The sequence below is a fragment of the Falco cherrug genome, chromosome 13 (assembly GCF_023634085.1).
Source record: "Falco cherrug isolate bFalChe1 chromosome 13, bFalChe1.pri, whole genome shotgun sequence".
In the NCBI taxonomy this organism is placed as follows: Eukaryota; Metazoa; Chordata; class Aves; order Falconiformes; family Falconidae; genus Falco; species Falco cherrug.
In genome coordinates, this window is record NC_073709.1 from 15114766 (window position 1) to 15132127 (window position 17362).

General features: G+C 44.0%; 2 protein-coding genes across 4 annotated transcripts in view; both read left to right on the top strand.

Annotated features, from left to right (window-relative positions):
• Positions 1-5: 5 nt before the first annotated feature.
• RNF8 (ring finger protein 8) lies at positions 6-13421 on the top strand. Of its 2 annotated transcripts, none has more exons than XM_055725675.1 (8): positions 6-267; positions 3255-3383; positions 4891-5628; positions 6762-6824; positions 7648-7737; positions 8856-8963; positions 9954-10165; positions 12060-13421. In XM_055725675.1, exons 1-8 carry the CDS (start codon positions 178-180, stop codon positions 12097-12099), a joined length of 1470 nt encoding a protein of 489 aa, XP_055581650.1. In that variant the 5' UTR covers positions 6-177; the 3' UTR covers positions 12100-13421. The 2 variants fall into 2 exon arrangements, with proteins under 2 accessions (XP_055581650.1, XP_055581649.1); XM_055725674.1 differs by having other exon boundaries at positions 9-267; positions 9954-10158.
• A 2402-nt stretch (positions 13422-15823) lies between these two features.
• Positions 15824-17362, top strand: part of CMTR1 (cap methyltransferase 1) — a 31776-nt gene continuing 30237 nt past the window's right edge. The window contains exon 1 of one of the 2 annotated variants that reach the window (XM_055725546.1): positions 15824-15981. The gene's annotated coding sequence lies outside the window, so the exon portion shown is untranslated. Of the gene's footprint in view, positions 15982-16496; positions 16933-17362 lie in introns of those variants that run through there. The other variant, XM_055725547.1, reaches the window with a different exon arrangement.

The following is a 17362-nucleotide window of genomic DNA, read 5'->3' on the forward strand; positions in this document are numbered from 1 at the left end:
GTTACCGCCATCTTCCCCGCTGGCCCCAGGGCGCAGGCGCGGCTCCGCTGGGCTCCGGGATCGGTCAGCTGAGCCGCTGGGCGGTGCGCGGCCGCTGCGCTGGCTTTTGTCACGCGAGAGCGCCGCTGCCGCGATTGCTCCTCCTGCCTGTTGCTGGCAGGCGCGGGGGCGGACGCTATGGCGGCTCGCGGGGCTTCGTGCCTGGTCTGGTGCCTCCGCCCGGTCGGGGCCAGCGGCGACTGGCTCCTGCTGGAGGCCGGCACGCAGGTGAGCTGGGTCCGGCCCCGCAGGCTCCGGCCCCTCGGAGTGGGGCGGGTGAGCGGGCGGCAGAGGCTCCGTCATCGGTGCGGCCCGGGGTGGGGGGACCATTACCGGTGCCGCGGGGCCCGGAGCCTTGTCGCGGCCAGGAGACACCCCCCCCCCCCCGCCCCGGGCCCTCGGTGCGCCCGGTTTCGGGAGCCTCATTGTGCCTTGATGCGCTCCCTGGGCCCCGCCTGGCCCCGGTTAGCGAGCGGCCGTTGTGAGCCGCCGTTGGCCGCCCCAGTGCGGGCCCGGCCTTCCCGGGGGCGGCGCGGCTCGGCTCGGCTCGGCTCGGGGCTGCCGCGGAGGCAGGGGCAGCGACCCGGGCGCCCTTCAGCCCCCGCCGGGGAGCAGAGAGCGGGCCTTTCCGTCTAATTTGCCAAGCCTTCGGCTCTTAATCCTTTGTAAGGCCTTAGTGTTTGTGTAGCAGTGCCGTAAGGGGGGGGCAATCCTTAGCCCAGGTAACAAGGTGGAGCTTTGGCGAGGGTGGCAGTGCGTAACGTGTTAGAGTTTTGTGGCCAAAGTTATATAGATGTAAATGAGGTCACGCTTTAAATCTTTTCCAGTTATGTCTCGGTATGGTACAGGAATAACCCTTTCTCAGCGATTGTGTTTTTTAATTGAAAAGCCCAAGTGGGTCCTTGTACTCTTTCCCTTAAACCCAGCAGGCAGCGATGCGTGCTGAGGTTGGGGCACTGGAAGAGGAGTGCTGGAATCAGGCAGGGAGGTGGTGTGGGTTCGTGCTGTACCTAATGCCTTTGCACTTACGCATTGCAAAAGGTCCCCCTCTTAATGCATCTTTCAACGCTAGGCTACTCTGTAAGCTAACGTATAGTTTTGTTACTCTTCCGTCATGGATTTGAAGCCATGAAATGCACAAGTATGCTCAGTGAAGGACTTGAGTTAATACATCTGCAAAACTTTAATCTCATTCAAGATGTTACCGCTCTGATTGTCCGCACAGTGCTGCAGTCGTTGTCACAGGCCATTGGGACTGATGGCATCCTGACACCGCAGGCTTGCCAGGCCACAGGCTGGTGTGTTAGCACAAGCTGTTTTCACTGTGGATTTAAATGTCTGTGCCAAACTGTGCTGCTGAGGTGTGGGGGTGTGCTGTGATCTGCCAGTACCTCTGTGGGCAGCAGCAAACTCCAGCAGGCAAATGGTAACATCTCGCCCCTCCGCCATGGTTTGTTCAGTTATGTGAACCGTGTTCAGTTATGGTTCAGTGAATGTGACCAAGGGGAAGTTCTGTGAGCAGCCCTACTTGACCTCACTGGTATTGGTGCATGATGCCACACAGGTGTGTGTGACCAGGCGCTAGGAATCGTTCACATGGATTAGGCATTTCTGTTATAACTGCAGGGACAAGTGCAAAGCCAAGTTTATAACTGAATCTACCTGAAGCGTGTAGTCTTTGTCCACCTGAGTTTCTGTACCTCTCACCTACGCAATCCATGTTGACATGATGCTAGTATATATGAAGCATTTAAGAGTTAGGGGCTGATATAGTTGTTGACTTCCTTGCATTTAGCTATGACGTGGAAGTCCAAGTTCTTGCTTTAAACTCGAGGTAAGACCTGCTCAGGTAATGTGCAGTGAATGAACTTTTCTTGACTGCACCATCTTTCCACCTTGTAGGAATTGGAAGGTGTGATGCAAATGAGTTGGGATTGCAGGAGATGGGATGGGCCATGGGATATGTTTCCAGCCATCTGGTGGTTGCTTCCACCACTGTAATGGTCAAGTCCACCCCTCAATCATGAGCCTGTCTGTATGTTGCATATCTTCCTTAGTCTCAGCAGCCAGATCTACCTGCTGGTTGTTTTGATGTTCTTCAGTGGCCCAGCTCTTGGGTACATGAGCATCTACATGACATACCTTCACAGCTGCCTTCCACCTCTGATGCTTTCCTACAATATGGCAGGGCCCGTCAATAAAGCCATATTGCTTTTCATTTTCTGGCAGTTTATTATACAGTGGGGCCTCTTCAGTACATGTCACCTCCTCCTCTGGTGACATTCCAAAATCTTTGCCTTCTGGCTAGTCCACAGTCAATTCCAAGATTCCTGGATGACTGAGATTTCCTGTTTGAGCTCTATTTGCTGCTGTATTATGTTTGATCCATGCAGTTGTCTAAAAGACACCATAAGTTGAGTGAAAACTTGGGCAATGCACAGATGAATAAGGAAAGCATGTGTGATTATCGGATCTTGCAAAGGAGGCAGCAGAGGGAGGGAGAGTAGGGCAGAGCAGTGCTTTAAATGGCAGTCTGCAATCAGATCAGATTTAATAAGATACTATGAAATGGTACGATTAAGTTATGTCTGTTTTTCCAGAAAATGCTATTAGAGTCTAATCAGATTATTTAGATCACTCTCAGTATTGGTTATGAGCTGCATGTGGCTTAGTTTCTGAACCATAAGATTGATGGTGTGATTTACAAAAGTATTGTGCATTTAGGGCACAGTTACATTTGCGGTTTTTTGATGGCAGTTTTCTGGGCTATTTATTCCTGCAGCTTTCCTGTTCACAGACAGTTGAACAAATGCAACTAGTGAAAGAAGAGGGTAAGAAGTAATCTTGAGACCCACAAACAATTGTGTTGGTTTAAAGAAATGGTATTTAGTTAGATAATGGCTAAGGTGGGACATGGATGGATTGAGAGTAGCTTTGAGCAGCTTTGCTGCTGACTTCCATGAAATCAAGTCTGTAACCTGTCTTAGACTAATCAAATTTTCCTCAGAAAGATAATACTTCAAATTTTGTAGGTTTCAATTTTCTGTGTACTCTTGAATTTAAATGCAAAAAAAAAAATAATTTAAAAATCCTGTTTGGAATTAGCTGTAAAATGCTCATCTAGATAGATTTCAACTATTCTTACATTGAAATGACATAAACTGAATTTACTATGTTGTTGCTGATTGCAGTTACTAAACTACTTTTATTTTTAGGTAACTATAGGCCGAGGATTAGATATCACATACCAGCTGGTGTCAAAAACCTGTCCCTTGATGATCTCTCGTAAGCACTGTGTTTTCCAGCAAAATGCAGAAGGGCAGTGGACTGTCAAGGATAACAAGGTACAGAGACTGATTAAAGACCTTGTACTCCGAGATTTGCTGAAGGGAATGCCCTGTTTGGGCTCAGATAATATATGGGCTTTGATATAATATGGTGTAAATGTGATAGAAGGTCCATGGGAATGTCTTGCCTGTTGTGCACTTCCAGCAGGAAGCTTCAGTCTGCTGTAATTGGAATGCAAGCCATATTGCTTTCTGTGCATAGATTTGTCTCGGTTTAGCTTGTTTCAGACAATTATAGTCTTTCCAAGGGCACTTTGCAGTCTGTAAACCTGCTTTGTGTTGCTTTCTTAAAAAAACCCACAAAACGCCTATGAATTTTGGCAGTATTCAGAAGAATAGTGTTCTTGTACTGCTAATAAAAGGATAAATTCATACTCCTTATTGTAGTGACACAGTTGCTTAAATTATAATCAACTACAGCAAGGCTGTATTGTTAGGAAGAACCACGCTTCATGTTACGTTTAAACGAGTTTCTTCTGAAAAGTTTTCCTCAGCTGATTGAAGTGTTGACATCAGAGCCCTCAGCTAGGTCTCACTTTGAATTCAGTAGTCTGTTTTTTATATCGTGATCTCTCCACTTTCTCATTCAGGCTGAAACCTGTAAAATCAGTAACTTGCTTTAAAACAGAACTGGTAGAACAAGTGTTCAACACATCATGCAGATTTGAAGGGTGTTTGGGTCAACAGCATGTTAGTCAGAAAGGAATGCAGTGGCTACTATTGAAATTACACTGCTTTTAAACAAAACTGTTTCAGTACTTGCATAAACTTGAAAACTTATAGTTGTTGCATGACTGGAAACATCTATGGTAGATTAATTATTAACAATTCCTCTGTGTTACCACTGCTACCGGTTTGTTGTTTTATTGAATCTCTGAGTTATGTCAGTTGTTAATGATTCTGCAGTTCATCTTGCACACAGATCGGTTTTGTTGTTTTTCAAAACTATTTCTTGAGCTAGTCTACTGTCTAATTTAAAAACCCTTTTTCTGCTTTGAACATTATCTCTAGAAGAACATTTTCCTTCTTGTTTATATTCTCCCTGTATTTATGGAAAACTCTTTTTTTCTTTAAGCAGTATGAGCTATACTCCTTTTTTGTTTCTAGTTTCTTCTTGAATTTCAGGTGACATTAATTGTCAAGAATAATTACTGCAGTATTCCATGTTCTTGAGAATGATCTATCATGGAGTCTGTTTATTGGTTAGTTCTTATTAAGCTTTTGGGCAATTTTTTCCCCCAGAAGCACATATTAATGATGTTCTTAGTGCTTGTACACAAAATATGTAATGCAGGAATAATGCACAGTAAATAATACAATGCAATAATTGTAATAAATGGGTCACTAAGCCAATACATTGGATATTGCAAGGTTTATTTAAAGAACAGTGCTTGTTCTGATTGCAACACTGAAGAGGTTGGCTATGTTTACAGTTGCCAGAAATAACTTGCTGAGGACTCGGTAACTGCATATTAAATGTTGCTGATTCTCTGTTCATTTGCAGAGTCTAAATGGAGTCTGGCTTAACAAACAGCGCCTGGATCCCTCAAAAGCCTATCCTATTGCTGAAGGAGACCGTATACAGTTGGGAGTGCCTTTGGAAAACAGAGAGACTGCTGAATATGAATATGAAGTAATTAAAGAGGAATGGGAGAAAATCAGACCCTTTTTAGCCCAAAGGAATGACCTATGGAAAGCTAAGAGTTCAAGAACTAAACGTAAATTTAGTTTGGAGGAATTGGAGACATCTGGATCAGAAGGCCCTTCAAACTCCAGATCCAAAAGAGACAGAGTGTCCTGTGATAAAGAATTTTTGCGTAAGTCATGGGGAAGGGTGGAAGAGGCCAAACAGTTAACAGAGAAGATGGATGTCAAGCTGCCTTCTCCTGGACCAAGTGAGGAGGATAGTGGTCCAGTGCATAGTGGCCCTGTGCACTCTGAGAAAGTGTCTGTCCCCCATAAGGACCAGAAAGGCTCTGGCCTTGCACAGTCATGGACTGGCTTGGAAATGCTGAGGAAAACCCTAGTAGCTATAATGAAGCTGAAGATGAAAGTGCAGGAGAAGCAGACGGAAGTTCTGAATATGAAGCAGAAGCGCAGGAAGTGTGCTCAGAAGGAGATCCTGGCAACGGAGCAGGAGCTGCGGGAGTTGCAGGACCAGCTGTGCACGGAACAAGAGCATCAGCAGCAGCAGGTGGAAGAGCTGGAAAGGACATTCTTTAAAGAGCAGCAGAAGCTAGAGGTATAATGGTGGTAATCTTTTTGGCCTGTATCTTTTCAATTTTATGGAATGCCTAATATAAGCCATTGATCCAAAATAAGGTCTTGAACCATACACTAATGCAAATAATGTTTGTGTGAATTACTGCTGTTAAAATTGTCATGGAAATATTTCACTTCCAGGCATGTGTACCAAAAGAAAGTGCAGAGACAGAAGGGATTGGGCTGCATGGGGAATTAGGAAAAAGGCACAAAATAATTCTTATTTTTTTACAAACAGGATCATTACACAAGATAGTAAAGCATTTCAGTTAGTAAAAACATTGTGGTTTTAAATTAAAAAAACACTCTGTCTGATCTCCTATGGTTACAGAGAGGACAAGTTGAAAAGCATTCACCTGAAGTGTAAATTTCTCTTTGTATATGGCTGAATTAATGTCCAGTCTACAGGACAAATCCCTTCCTTTTCTAAGCAAGCAAATTACTGTATGCCTTAACCCCCAGAGGGAGAGACTTCCCCCCCACACACACTTTCAAAAAAACCCTATCTTGCAATCTGTAAGTGTCTTCAAATAGTATGTGTATGTTAATAAGTAGCTTTTTTAGATAACAAACTAAAGTCTTTCTATTTGAGTTTGCTCAAAATCTGGTTTAAAGGAAGTAAGGATACATCTTGGAGTGAATTTCATAATTTATCTGTTACTTCCTTTAAACTCTGCTGCTAAATGCAAGATAACTGTATCAGAAGTACAGAAAGGCTGGAGTTGTATGCTTAGGCACACTGGGAAGTTCAGCTGGAGCTGTAGGTATGACTCCACTCTTTGAATGTGCTCAGAGTTGCAGCTTTTTCTCATGTTTAAACTGTTGCTGACCTCTTTGCTTCTATGAATATGCTGGTGCCTTTAGAGCTAGAATAACGTGGAGGTGTTCCAAGTATGTAAGTGTGAATGATACATCCATTTTAACTCTTCACAGTGAACAATAGCTGTAATTTATGTTGTGGACATATAACGCTAGAGTGGACATCTCAGGGTTTTCTAAAAACCAGCATTGGCATATCCTGTAAAGATAGTCTGCAAAGTAGTCATTTTCTGTCCCTTGCTTTCTTAAAACATTTTTTTTCCTTTTTCCTCTTTTTCTCCCTGCCCCCACCAGGGTGTAAAGCGGCAACACGGGGAAGAGAATCTGAAGGAGCAGCTGGCGCAGGTCCTGCAAGAGGCAAGTAGTTATAAATCTTGGCTCAGTCTAACTGTGTAACTCAGATATTTAAATCTTTCTTACTGCTGTGACCTCTTGGTAGAAGATGAGGACTTTGCCTTAAGTGCAGATTGGATGATCTTCATGTACAGACCAAGTTTCTGTCAGAAAGTGGCAGACCTCACTTTGTGGGAGCTGCTATTTGCCGCAAATATTGTGAGAATATGCACTCAGATTGAAAGCATTCAGTAGCTGCAATGATTATTTTTTTTATTTATTTTAATTTGGTCCTTGGGCTGGTGGGCTTTTTTTGTAAGGTCTGTCTGCTGAGTATCTGTTTTGGGGAAGTTATTTTGGCAATTTCAACCAAATGAAAAAAATTTCATTCTTGCTTAGGAATGATTTTGAAAGACGTTGCCACACACTTAGGTTTCCTAGGCTTTTCCAAAGGGAAAGGCCTTATAGAAAAGCTTATCTGAAAACAGCTTTAGGTAACCCCGTACACAGTGACAGGTTTTTGTGATCCTTATGTGTCAAATACCACTTGATACTCAAATGTTTCAGATGCACTCAAAGTGGTGACTGTAAAACCTAACTGAAATGAAAGGGTAACCTGGGAGAGGGAATGATAAGTGCCACGACGCTGGGAAGGTCATAAATAAAATTGCAATGTAGTGCCAGTTAAGGCTAAACTGCCTTAACACCCCAGCTCATACAGATATGTGTTGCTCTTCTAGGAGATTAGGAGAAATGAGTATGCTGAACCTCATGATTATGGCTGTGTCTGTTTCATAGGATAGCTTATAATGGCACTCTTACAGTTTCTGGGATGGTATTTTTACAGCATCATGCTTTGATGGAAGAATTGAGCCGTATTAAAAAAGATTTTGAGGAGATAATCCGAGCCAAGAATAAAGAACTGGAAGAAACCAAGGTAAGGAATAACTGAATTCTCAGTTTTATTCATAAACAAAACATGATATGCTGTAGCAGAGGAAATGGTTTATTTAACATTTGTCTTGACTGTACTTTGTCTTCCATAGTGGAAAAACTGCATTTCAAGGTGGCAGCTGACTCTAGTTTCCAAGATTGTGGGAGGATACACCCTGCCCTGTTCATGAATTAGTGTTGAACAGATCTTTCTCAATCATAAGGAAACCCCAGAGCACCTGAACCGTGTGTTGTGCAGGAGAAGTGGGCCCGGAAGAGTGTGTGTGAAAAGTAAAGTGCTTCATTTTCAGTTAGAGTGTATTCTATCAAGTAAAACTGTGGTGTTCCAGCAGTCGTACAAGGGAGTGTAGGATTGAAACAACATGGAATTTGAATAATGAATGAGATAAGCCACATTTCTTCCTGCCCTTGACACAAGGTGATGAGTACAGAATAATTTCCTGTGTCTTACTCTTGGAAATGATCACTTTATCCACCTCTGGCTGTTTCCTTTATGGTTTGGGTTTTTTTTAAGTTGTCTTTACACCTCTGTTGCTGTTTCAAGTACAGCTTCAGTTGGAAGAATTTCTCTGGTTATTTGTAGAGGATAGAGCAGGTACTTAAGATCCTAATTTAAGTCTAAACAAAAAAAAAATACTACTGGGCAGTTAAATGCAAATAAATGTTTTAAATTCTTATGCTTCCTTTTCTAAAATAATTGAGGTATCTTCTCTGTTTGGTGTTTTGTTATTCACATCAGACATCAAAAGAACTGTTCTGTTGACTTAAGCCAAACTCATGCCAGGAAAAGGTTGAAAGGGATTCTGAAGATTGATCCAGCTGGTAGTTTCTTTAGGCTGAAAGGGATTTTGGTAATGGCTGCTCTTCTTGCTTTAAGTTCTCTACAGTGGATGGGAATATTCTCAATACTGCTGTAACTACAAAGAGGAGAGGGGTTACAGATCTGGGTATGTAATACACACAGACCTGATATGTGGAGACTTGCAGTTTTGTGTTTCTCTACTTGTACTACTTTGCCTTGCACACGCACTTCCTGCCAATATTGTATTGAGTAAAGTGTTGTTCTTTGTTGATACATGGCCATGCGTACTTTTTCACTAGGAGGAGAAGGAAAAGGTGAGAGCCCAAAAAGAAGAGGTATTGAATCAGATGAACGATGTGTTGGAGAATGAGTTGCAGTGCACAATCTGTTCTGAGCATTTTATTGAGGTATGTTTAAATTGATATGGGTTTGCCAGTAAAGAAAAGACTTGAGAAGCTTTCCCTAGTTCCATTAAAGCAACAGTCAAGCATATTTTTTTACTTCGATAGTTTAAGATTCCCCACAGACCCACAGTGAGTTTTGGGAAAGGGTTGGTCCAGAAATCCATGCTGTGTGCCCTAACTCTCCTGGGCAAGTTCAGCTTTATTGTCTCTACCTGCATAGAGATGAGTGCTTAATCCTAAGATGCATATAGGCTTACGGTGGTTTTGGGTGGTTTTGAACTGGTGCTCTGAGCTCCTGCCGAAGAGCCTGCTTGAGGAAGAATCTTTTTGTAGTGGACCTTGCTTTAAGTTGGCTAGGGCTGGACTGCTTCAGGTTTAGATGTAAGAAGAGGTTGGTAAAGGAAGGGAGGTGCAGTGTTCAGTCAAGCCCTGAACTGTTTATATTGTTCAGATAAACTCTTTCTTTGAGATGGTGGCCTGCTTTCATTTGATCCTAGAAGTGATAGGCTGTGCCTGAAATGTAGACTGTTATTTCTGTTTGTGTTATGCTAGAACTTCAGTTTCATTATGTTTGTTTCTGCTGCAGGAAGCCTGATGTGTTAGCCTTGTTATAATGACTTAAGAGCTAGCTGAAATTTTGATTTCTGGTTTCTCGGTAATTTAAGACATTATTCTGTAAGATCTTTGTTTCTCCATAATTTATCCATTTCAAATTGGGAAAACATTATTAGAATTAGTTCTTTTTCTCTGTGTTTCTGACTTGCTATGACCTACAGAGCATCCATTAACTGATTATAAAACTTGTCTGCACTCCGGCATGGGAGAGTTTTTGTGTGTAACCCCTACAAAGACTGAAGAAAAGGGACTTCGGGCTTCTTCCCTCCATCCCTTAGAGGGAATGTTCATCTAATGTCTTTCTGACTTCAGTATTTTTTTCTTGACTATGCTTGTGTGAGCATGCTCTGATAACTATCCTTCTGTGAAATTTCACAGGCGGTCACTCTCAACTGTGCGCACAGCTTCTGCTCCTACTGTATCAATGAGTGGACAAAACGTAAAGTGGAATGCCCCATCTGCAGGCAGGAGATCAAATCAAAGACACGCTCTCTGGTGCTGGATAACTGCATTGACAGGATGGTAGAAAAACTGGATGTGGAAATGAAAGAGCATCGCCTGACTGTTATCAGAGAGCGGAAAGGTGAGAGGTGGGTGGATGTGGCATGATGAGTACAATTTCTCATTACATCTATTTTGTACAACCTTTTGGCACCTATATACCAAGGAGATGCTTGAGGAATGCAGCAGAAACGCTAGAAAATTAATTTTAAGATATGTTGTGTAACTAGCTTTACTGCATAGTAAAATAAAATTAACAGAAAGTTTGGAAAAAGACTTCAGTATGAACTCCATGGTTGAGCAGGGCAACTTAACCATGCTGCAGGTTACCCTGTTTCAAAGAGATTGCTAAATAAAAGCAAAACTGTACAGAATGACCCTTGAAAAATTTACCAGGCACCTTTGGTTGAACTATTGACTACATCATTGCAAAAGTTCAGCACGGCAGTGCCTGATGAGAAACTCTGAATTATCTTCTCTGTGCTGGATTTCTGTAGGAAATCTCTGAAGGGGAATGTTGGTTTGTCATGTAAGTCTATGGCTGAACTGGCAGTTGCTCTGCCTTGTTAATTTTTGTGGAATTAAAGCCACTGTGGCTTAAACACATAACCACATAGCTGTAGCTGAAAGATTGTACATGACAGCAACGGCTTTAAGTAAAACTCCAGTATGGGGTGTTCCTATTCTGCATCCCTCTTCCAAATTTGTTTCTAGGGCACTTGACTCTGGTATCTAGGTGCTGAAATGTAGAAGTCTTTTCCTACTAGCCCTTAACAAATTTCCATTGCTGTGTTCCCTTAAGTAATTGTCTTGTTTTCCCCTCGTAGAGGTGAGTGCATGATCCTTCATTTTGCAATGTGTCAAGCCTCTGACCTAATGAAAGGTGCCTTTGAAACGTTTCAGATTCTCCATGGAATGCCCATAACATAAAATAACAAAAATAACATAGAATGACATCACTAAACAGTGTTAGTTCAAACCTGAAATTCAGCCAACTCTGTCTGATTCCCTCAGGAAATGCGATGTTGCTCAGAGGCTGCCTAGCTTGGCTTTGTGAATTACTTTCACCTCTGCAGAACTTATATTGCTCTTGTGTAATACGCACATCTGCAGAGTATGCCATAGCACTGTTGAAGTATTTCATCAGGTAGACAATGGTGATTGGATAAAGTGGTCTCTTTGTTAGAGCCCACTTCATTTCTGTATCGTCAGCCAGTGACCTTCATGCTTGTTTGAACAAAAAGGAAATAAGTTCATAGCCTGCCTTCATATGTGATAGATGCTCTAATTATATAAATGACTATTAGTAGGAAATCATTTAGCTTCACCACGACACATTTCAGGAAGAAGGATGAATTATTCCTGTGCACACTTTTTATTCGGTGCTGGAAACATTCCGATTGAGATGATGATAACGGTGTGCCTATTTAAACATGAATGCCTAAGAAGAAACAAGCTGAAAAAGAAATAATGATGCAAGTGGCACTTGAGAAGCTCAGTTGGAGCTTTCCAAGAAGCCTTTCCAAGAGTCTTAGTAAAATGGGCACCAATAAATGCCTTGTACTCTTAAAAATATGGAGGTTTTGATGGGGCCATAAGTATCCTGGACAACCGTTACTGGTTTGAAAACTCTTTACCACATCTTATTCCTTCCCTCTTTCTTACCTGGCAAGGCACCGTAATAGTTAGTCACTTCCATTGCCAGTCATGTGCCAGTGAAGGGATGGAAAATGTTTCCTCATCTGTGCTATCGTTACAGGAAAAGGCATCATATAAAACTTGTAAGAAAACAAACAAAAATCCTAACTCTTTGTTCTTTTAACACTGAAAATTGAAAAGAAAAAGGCCTATGCCCTGCAACTTGGGAGACCTATTGCAAACCGACAGTGAGAGGCTATAAGTGTTAAAGAGAACAAAGAGAATTTAACGTTTTTGGGTCCACTGATTGCTGCTAACTTTTGTGTCTGTGTGTTTTGAATGCAGAGATACAGAATGTGTTGGTGAAACCAGCCACAGACAATGACAGCAGTGTAAATTCTTCCATCTACTCCATCTTGTCGATGAGCAGTTGTGACAGCGAGGACTCTGAGGAGGATTCTTACTATAATGAAAGCTACTATATTATCTAAACACTCTTACTGCAGACTTGTTTGCCTGTGTGCTGCCCAGAACCAGCCTAATGGTGTTTGGTTGACTACTGCTGGATGAGTGGACTGGACATCTGGAAGGAGAGACTCCATGAAGAGGCTGGAGCTAACCACTAGCAGCACTTAGAAGAAGGACTTTTTTTTTTAAAAAAAAATGAATGTATATAAGTTTGATCTTCAAAATGAAATTGGGATTGTGGGAGAACAAACAGCTGTTATGCTAGATGGTTGACATACAAAACCTAGGCTTCCATGATCACTTGTGACCTGCTCAGTGTAATGTAATAGTTTGTGTGCATCACTGCCCTTTCCTTAGTGAATGACATGTTTAAATGTGTACATCAGCTTCCCTTATTTCAGGCAGCAATGGGAATGGCCCAAGCTATTAGAGAACTCTGCCATCCCCACCAGCAGGCAGGAAAAAGTGCCAGTATGGGTTTTCCTCTTGAATTTCATACAATAGCTAAAGTCGTCCCAGGCCTCTGGCTGTAAAAGTAATAAAGGGTGGGTTATGGACCCTGTCAGCCTTAAAGCGCTTAAATGCATTGTGTAAGCTGAGCTGCTGGCCATCAGTTTGCCCCAGTTGATCCTACTCATTTTCTGTTAGATAGGGGCGGCAAAGATTAAATCTTCCAGAATTCTGTAGCTAGTACTTTTTTCATATAGTATCTTTAGTTTGTTCCCTCTTCAGGCTTTTGCATAAAGAGTTTTAGAACTGGGAAGCGGCGCACTCAGAAGTTCCTAGCAATGACATTAGAAATCCATATAGTTCATCAGCAGCAGAGAGGAACCTCTGCCTCTTCAGAAGTGCTGCTGGCTGAATTAGTGAAATGCCCTGTTGGCAGTGTAGGAAAGCAGCATCTGTAGGCAACCACAAGACATGGAAGGAAGCATTTCATTTTACTGTTTACAAAATATTGCTGTTGAGCTGTGGGTTGTGCTGCCCTCACAGCAAATCACTCATCCCTAAGAGACTGAGCGAGTCTTGCCTCATCCTTCACAAATTTATCTATGAAATTTCATTTTCAGTGGCATATGCTTTTGACTTAGCTGTTATGTGGGAAAGACTTTTACACTGTGAGAAGAGGATGGGGGAAGGCCTTCTCATCTGTAATATTTCTTTGGCTATTTATGTACTTTCTTGTTTCTATGTTTATTTTAAAAAGGAAAACATAAATCCATTTCTGCATTAGTCGTCTTTGGTGCATCCACTGAGGTGTCTTTCTCCTAGTTTTAAATTTTTTTGAGAAAACACAGACTATATAATTTTTATGACTTTGCTTCATGTTTTGAATAACGTAAGCAGTGTGTCTATGTTGAAGTTATTTGAAGGACCTGGCGTATTCAGGAATTGATAAAGGACAACCCAACTCTTCAAGCCTGTGGCTATGCTAATGGTAATTTAGTAGATATAATAATACCCTTTGTAGTCTTCTACTAAAGAAAGATCCCACTAAAAGGTGCGGAAATGATGATGATGCCCTAAGCAAGCAGTGCATTCTGACAGATTTGATTGGTAGGACTTGAACAGGGGCGGTAGGTGTGATCTCTGTGGACTGGGCAACTTTCTTAAAATCTTGGTGTAAGGTTTCTTTGTCAAGGAGTCATTACATCTTCAGTTTTCCTCTTTCCCTTTTAATGTTTGTTTTCTGTATGTGCTCTTGAAAGTTTCTTTTGTAACTATATGCTCTCTAGGATGTCTGAGAGAAGAGGGTTCCTCAAAATGCTGGTGAAATAGGCTGACATTGGAACAGGTATTCCTGATGAAGAGGAGTTGGAGGAAAACACGCTGGTTACCTAGGACTGCAAATTCTACTGTGTATCTCTTCCATGTTGCTGCACTTTCTTTGCTCGTTTTGTTTTGCTAAATACGTTTGTTATGTTGGTTATGCATATTGCAGAGAAGGATAATGCTTTTCCTAGTAACAGAGTAGTTCTTCAGTGTAATTTCTGAGTGTGTCTCTTTTCACTAGAATATGGAGAACATAAGTGGTATGCCAAACCATTTCCACTGTTACTGGTAGGTACATAGTGTGTAAAGGTCCACGGGGAGAGATTAAGTAATAATACTGCTCACTTGCAGAAGCACTTAGGGACAAGAGCAGACCTCTCCTTCCAGTTCACTAAACTACTCAGTAAAATTACTATTGGATACAGAGCTGATGGCTAAACATACAGAAGTGTCAGGCAAACTACTGAGCTTCTGGAAAAGATGGTATTTCTAATACCGTATTCTCCTTTGGTTTAAGATCTGGATCCTTTTTCCTACTTGATGGTACATCTGAATGTCCCCTTAGATGTCATGCCCTGAACTGTTGCCTGTCTTGGGAATGCATCACTTCTGTGATTTGAGACTATCCAGGATTTAGGTTACAACTGTGAGCTAGTTGCAGTTGATGCGCAGCAGGCTTGGTGCAGGTTCAAGACTTGATGCTTTCTGTTGGAAGACAGCTGTAGTACGTACATGCTACATGTTACATATGTGTATTACACACGTGTAATGTGATAACTGCTTTCAGAGCAATGTATTGTTTATCAACATCAGCAGCAATAATCGGGAAGGAGTGCCAACGGATTGCAGAACAGGACCATCACAGGGACAGTGTGCAGTTTTAACTCTTGCATACTTATGGATACCAAGATCAGTCTGACGATTGCTTTTCTCTTGCACATGTAATTTACCATGTTAGTGCTTTGTAAGTTTTAGCAACAAACATGTAACAGGCAATTTAGTAATCCAGTGATGCTCACCCCTACCCCCAATGTAAGTGTTGTGTTGCCTTTTTTTTCCCCAAAGAGATGCTTGGGCTAGTGAATGTTTGCTCCCTGCTTGTGCTCTGTCCCTGCTGCTAGTCTGTTTTCCTATAAGGTCACATAGGCACATACCTTACAACAAGTAGATAACCATAAACTATGCTTCTGAAATAGTATACTCCTGTCCCTTGGTGCTACCGTCCTCGTTTTGCATTTTAAGATTAAGCATTTGCGCCTGCTGAGCTGTATGTCCCGGGGTTTTGAGCTTAGTGTGAAGTACAAGACAGCTCAATTAGATCATTTGTCATGAGGATTTGAAACGCTATAGGTACGTATTATATGTGTGTAAAGCTTTCATCCTCGCTGGCCTTACGAAAGCTGCTCTGGCTCTGCTGGAGGAAGAGAGAGGCGGGGGGGGCACCTTTCCTGCGAGCAGCCCGTTTCTCGGGGCAGCAAGCTGGACGGCCCAGCGCCACGGGCGGGTACGGCTCCTCCCGAAGCATTAAAAAAGCCGGTTTCCATAGAGAGCGCCGCTTGTAAGGCAGCGGCTGAACTACCTGCGCGTTAACACACCTCGCGGACGTTTACAAGAGCTACGCAGCGTGGGACGTGGCCTCCCCCTGCCCATGCGCCGCGCCTCAGCTCCCCGGGAAGGCCTGGGGCGGGCGGCTGCCGCCTGCCCGGAGCGCCGGGCCCGCCGCCGCCGCCGCGGGGACCCTGCGGGCCGGCCCCGCTCCCGGCCCGGAGCTGCCGGCGGTGCCGGGGCCCTCGCGGCGGGCGCGGCCGGCGCGTCACTGCGGCGCGTGGCGTCACTGCAGCGCGCCGGCGGCCCGGGGAGGACCCGCGGGAGGGGGCGGGGCGGGGGCGGCGACGGCGGCGCCTCCGAGCGGGGAAACGAAACCGCTGGTGGCGGCGCAGGAACGGGCCCGCGTCCCCTCCGCGCCGCCGGGAGACGGAGCCGGCCCTCGCCGCCCGCCTGCCGCCGCTCCGCCTCATCCGCTGCCGTGAGTGGCGGCCGCGGGCCTGGCGCGCCGCTGTGCGTCGCTCCCGCGGGCTCGCTGCCCGCCGGCCCTCGTCGGGCGCCCCGGGCTCTCGGCCCGCCGGCGGGGCCTCCGGTGCCGGGGGCGGGCGGGGCCGGCGGGGCCTCCGGTGCCGGGGGCGGGCGGGCGCGGCTGGCTGAGGGGGGCCGTGAGGCGCGGGCAGGGCGGGCGCGGCCAGGCCCCGGCTGGAAATGCAGCGGGGACCCGGGCTGGGGGGGGGACGGACCTCGAGGGGAGGCAGCGGTGAAGGAGGAGCGTGTTACCCGAATAAAAGAGTATCTCGGGGAGAACGGGGAATTGCTCTCACACCGTTAGACGTTAGCCAGGGAGAAAACCCAAACCCTACATCGACACAAGAGCAGATGAGTATGAGTTGGCTGGAAACGAACGTCTGCTAGAAGGCAAAAGATCTCAGCCATCGTGTAGTGAAGTTGTGGGGTGATCCTGCAGCCAGGGTCATGGGGATGAATAAAGTAATTGGTCATAAGCTGCCCTGTATATGTGGGCAAACATATATGTATTTGTGGAAGTAAGTTTGATAACAGGGTTCAAATTGGTCACCGGGGGCTTCTGTATAGACTAATAAACACCAATAGGTTTTTATTGCTTTTTATCAATAGATGGTAGAATTAGATAGTGCTCTAGGCATCAGTGCCTTTTAATTTTCACCTGTTTTCCTGCTACTTGGTCCTTGCCCTCTGCAAGCCTTCCCAGCTGGCTTCTGTTCACTCAGTCTAAAGTGTTAGTCCATTCTCTGGGTTTGCACAGGGTTTATCGGCACGTCCAGAAGCTTGCTATCTTGCCAGTGGTTCCTAATAAAAAACAACAGCCCCACCCCCAACTTGAGCACACATATTTAATAAAGTACTGCTACAGAAGTAATGTAGGAAAGCTCTTTTATTAACATTTGCAGAGGTGAGGTCAGACGTGTTCTGAGTCTCCTGTGAGAAATTGGTTCCACCTTGCGTGTTCTCCATTAGATTGGTCTTACTTCCTCATTTGTTCGGTGTGGTTTGATAAAATATTTGATTCAGGAGTAGTAATCAACTCATATTTAAGCTAAGTGCTGGTGTCTGGCTTGTCTTCATTACTAGCATTTAATGGTAAATAGGTTGTAGAAATGATCTGAAATTCAGTTCATCAGTAATAGGGAAGCTTCTGCGCAGACTTGGTGTTTGTTTAGTTAGACTAGCTATTAAAAAGGGTGGGTGCAAAAGAAGCCAATATTTCTACTTGCAGCAAACTTAAGTTGAGAAGCATAATACTGAATAGTCCATAAAACAAGCTATGCTGCTGTGCTTTACTCATCGGCATACAGGAGAAAGTTAATTTGCTTAATGTTAAT